Source organism: Nannospalax galili, unplaced genomic scaffold, assembly GCF_000622305.1.
Source record: "Nannospalax galili isolate Female #2095 unplaced genomic scaffold, S.galili_v1.0 scaffold1138, whole genome shotgun sequence".
Lineage (NCBI taxonomy): Eukaryota > Metazoa > Chordata > Mammalia > Rodentia > Spalacidae > Nannospalax > Nannospalax galili.
Window position 1 is genome coordinate 886,113 of NW_008342297.1, and position 4,430 is coordinate 890,542.

Consider the following 4,430-nt stretch of genomic DNA (forward strand, 5'->3'; position numbering starts at 1 on the left):
AGGCAGGGTCTTCCTGTCGTCCTTTCTGGCCTGGAATTCAATGTGTAGACCAGGCTGGGTATGATCTCACAGGGATCTACCTGCCTCTGCCCTCTGAGTGCTGGGATGGAAGGTGTGTGTCATCACATGGAAAGTGCTGCTTTGAACACTGTAGAGAGCTCAGTTGGAGCTAGTCCAAGCTAGAAGTGAGAGCAGTGCTGGAGCAGACACTGGGTCTCATTGAGCCTGTGCTTACAGCTGAGTGCAGAAATGAGGGTGGAGGCTACAGGTATAGGCAGGGAGAGGGGGTGGAGCACAAGTGACAGGTGAATGTCCCCTTGGCCCAGTGTAGCAGAAGGGCCTGAGGTGGAGACCCACAGCAGGACATTGACAGCAAGCATGGGCTCTGGGACCTGACTCCTAGTTTGACTCTGGGCCCAGTGCACAGTCCTCCATACCTATCAAAGGCATGACTGTGCAGGAGAGGGACTAACACAGGGGAAGCATCCAGTAAAACATGCAGACTGGTAGCTGAGAAGACAGGAAGTCCAGAGAAAGTCCCTGGTGTGGGAATGGGAGGGGAAGTCGTGGATGTGAGAGAGATTTCAGGCTAAAGTCAGTTCTAGTACTTTAGGGGATCTAGCGACGAGGTTAGCATTAATGGGCATGGAGAGTCACTTGGCCATTTGATCTCCCCAGTGGTTGGACATGAGAAAGGGCACTGAAAGGGCACAAAGGTTTGCTCACCCGTCTATAACCAGTGCCTGGCAGAGGCCTGGCAGTTGCTGCTGAATGAAAGACACCCCCCTATCCTCTCAGGAGGGTGTGCTCTGCTCTTCCTGCAGTGCCTCTGTGGATTTTCTTTTCACCTGATACTAGGTCTCCAGTGTGTGTCTGTACAGGCTGGCTACTTAGCAGAGCCTAACACTCCTGCTTTTCACCTAGTTTTTTCCTAGGGCATGTAGAATGGCAAGGTCAGTATTTTAAATGAGAGAAAACTTTTGTACAGGGGATGCTGAGTTTTATTTTGAGGAATAGGAGTGAGCCAGTATTAGTAATTCTTCATAAAAAAATGTATTTTTAGCCAGGCGTGGTGGCACATGCCTTTAAACCCAGCCCTCAGGAGACAGAGACAGGCAAATCTCTGTGAGTTCTAGGCCAGCCTAGTTTACATATTCAAGTCAAGGTCAGCCAGGGCTACATAATGAGACCCACTCTTAAAAACAAACAATCAAAAAACAAGAGTTAAAATATGAAAACTCATGGGACTATAGCTGGGTGGTTGACCATTTGCCTAGCATGTGCAAGGCTTTGGGTTCAATCCCAGCACTGCTAAACAATATGAAAACATACGAGTCATGAGCCAATTTAGAAGTCGATTTGACATGTATGAGGTGGGAACCTGTGGTCTATAAACCTGACAGAGGACAGCAGGGTTGTTGACAGGACACCTCGGCATCACTGTGGGACTCTGCATTGTCGTGGCTCAGCAAGCGCTGACTGAGTGCCTCTGTATTGAGGGCACTGTGCTGGGACATGACAGCGACATTTCCTTTTTTTTTTTTGGTTTTGGTTTTTTTTGTTTTGTTTTGTTTTGTTTTTGTTTTTTTTGAGTCAGGGTCTCTCTGTAGTTCCCCAGCTGGCCTGGAACTCATTGTAGACCAGGCTGGCCTTGGCCTTGAACTCACAGAGATCTACCTGCCTCTGCCTCCCAGTACACGATTAAAGGCATGCACCACCATGCCTGGCTATCCCCAGGTCCTTTAAAACCTATCCAAATGTTTCACCAGTAAATAAAATAGACACATCTAACAGAAATGTTTTTTTTAATATTTTATCTGTATGAATGTATTGCCTGCATGTATGTGAGTGCACTGTGTTGTGCAATGCTGCGGAGGTCAGAAGAGGGCGTCAGATTCCCCTGGAACTGGAGTTAAGGATGGTTCATAGCCACCATGTGGGTGCTGGGAATCGAACTCGGGTCTTCTGCAAGAGCAGTCAGCTCTTAACCACTGTGCCATCTCTCCAGCCCCTAGAAAGGGGTTTTTAAAAAACACAAAATAAATACAATTAGCATGAATTCTTAACTCCATTCCAGTCCATATTCAAATTTCTTAATATCACATATATATAATATATATCTCAGATATGTATACATATGCATATGCATATTATATTTGGTTTGAATTGGTCCAGACAGGTGCTACACAATGCATTTGGTTATATTCATTCCTGAAATCTATTCCTGTGCACATTTAATGCAGCAGTGACACTGTAGTGACAAAAAATAACGTTGTATACATGAACATCACACAGGAGGTACATGGGACTGTGCGTGTTTCGATAAAGTAAGGCAGTGACATGGCTGCAGACAGGGTAGAGGGATGAGGTGGAAGGGGATTGTTCTGTTTTTGTCTTTAAACACCTCTGGGTTGTTTAAGTTGGCACAAAGCAATGTATTACTTTTTTACTTAAGGGGAAAAAAATCTTACTGAGAAAAAAACAGAGATATGAAAAAATTCACACTGCTTTCGTTCTTAATGGCCTGTAATTAGGCAGCTTTGGGTGCCACTGGAAATCTGGGCAGAGAGATCCACTGGCTTCATAAAAGTTTGGTTCAGAGTCCCAGCAAACGAAGGATGGTTTACTTGAGATGGGCATAGTGCTGCATTCCTTAGCTGTTTGGATTAGTTTTTAAGTCATGTATGGCTTTGGTTGGAGAACACTGCACTCATTTCTCAGATGGCTGCATATATGCTGTTAGAGTAGGTTAGGATTAATGCATTTCTGTTTAAGATGGTTTATTTTCTTCTGTTCCTTTGTCCTCAGGCCTCAACCATGTTACGAGCCTCCTTGGTACCCGAGTAAGTAATCACTCTTAGGAATGTTTATTAACATCTATTTGAAAAACTAGATTTCAAACTAGTGTTACTCAGTGTTCATCTATGTGTGGTTATGGAAGGAAATGCCGATAATTATTAGTAATGTTGTTAAACTGGAATTACCTTTTAAGTTAGTTTTGTCTCTTTTGCTAAGGGTATTGAATGTCAAAAACCGTTGACTTGTTCCTTTGGTATTCGGTAGAAATGAACTTGGTCCCGTTATTACACAGAGCGTTGCAGCTGCCACAGGATATCTTGCCTTTTCCTATCCAGATCAGTTAGGCTGTGTCCCCCGGCGTGTCTCACTCATGTGTACCTCATCAGCTGTGTGTTACAGCAGCAAGGAAGTGGAAACCCTGCACTTAGACATGAGAACTAGAATGGGTTCTGGCGAACTTTTGAGGCAGCCCTCCCTGACTCTGAGAGGACTCCACCTGATGGCTACAGCCTTCCTCCTCCCTCCGCCCTGAATCTCACTGTCTTGGCATCATGTTCTCTCTTGTCACTTGGTGGCAGTAGACAGCTGGGTTAAAATCCCACCTCTGCTACCAGCTGTTTACCTTGGCTATTTCTCTGTGTCTTAGTTTTACCTATAAAATGAGAAGAGTAATAGCAGTTCTACTGTGGGATTGTTGTGAGGGTGGAAATGAGTTGATGTGTAGACTGCACAGAGTACAGTGCTCAGAGTGTTCATAAATATTCTCTGACTGTTCACCAACATTGTCAATGATGTAAGGGGCAGTGTCACCTGGACAAAACAAAAAAGGGTGAGTTTGTGGAAGATGTTAAGAGGACATGGGAGAAGGCATGATCCAGTTTTCTTGATCAGTGGGAGAACGCTGGCCTCTTGGTAATGAACCCAGTAGGTTATCCTCCCTTTACTGGCCAGCATGCACAGCCCAGCTAAGGCCCTTCCCCTTCCCACCAGAGGAAACACGGGCTGAGAACAGGACCAAATTTAGATTTGCAATTACATTTTTTTTGTTTTTTTTTTGTTTTTTTTATATTTTATGCGTATGAGGGTTTTTCCTATGTATTTAAGTGTACCCCCGCATGCAGTGCCCATAGAGATCAGAAGAGGGCATTGAACCCCCTAAACTGGTGTTACAGATTGTTGTTAGCCACCATGGGAGTGTTAGGAACCAAACACAGGCCCTCTGCAAAAGCAGGCAGTTCTCTTAACTGCTGAGCCATCTTTCCAGCCCTAGTTGTAACATTTTTATTTGAGAACAAGAGCCTGCTAAAAATTTAAGTTTAAAATTTTTTCATATTAAAATAATTTTGTTTTTGAGATAGAGTTTCATTCTGTAGCCCAGGTTGGCCTAGAATTCACTTTGTAGTCAGACTGGCCTCAAACTTGCAGTAATCCTCCTGCTTTAGCCTCCAAGTAATGAGATTACAACCAAGTTACCATGCCTGATTTGTTGAAATAATTTTGAGTTATAAAAATAGAAATACTCAGGAGGCAGAGGCCTGCAGATCTCTGCAAGATGGAGGCCAGCCTAGTCTATATAGTGAGTTCCAGGCCAGCTGAGGCTACAGGGAGACCCTGTCTCAAAAAGACAAAAA

The 4,430-nt window shown here is 44.3% G+C and overlaps 1 protein-coding gene across 11 annotated transcripts in view; it reads left to right on the forward strand.

The window, feature by feature from the left end:
• Armc9 (armadillo repeat containing 9) overlaps positions 1 to 4,430 on the forward strand; it is a 169,081-nt gene that overhangs the window by 42,206 nt on the left and 122,445 nt on the right. For all 11 annotated transcript variants that reach the window (XM_029565936.1, XM_029565932.1, XM_017799377.2 and 8 more), the window contains one exon: positions 2,809 to 2,843. In XM_029565936.1, coding sequence (XP_029421796.1) covers positions 2,809 to 2,843 — 35 coding nt within the window. The remainder of the gene's footprint in view (positions 1 to 2,808; positions 2,844 to 4,430) is intronic.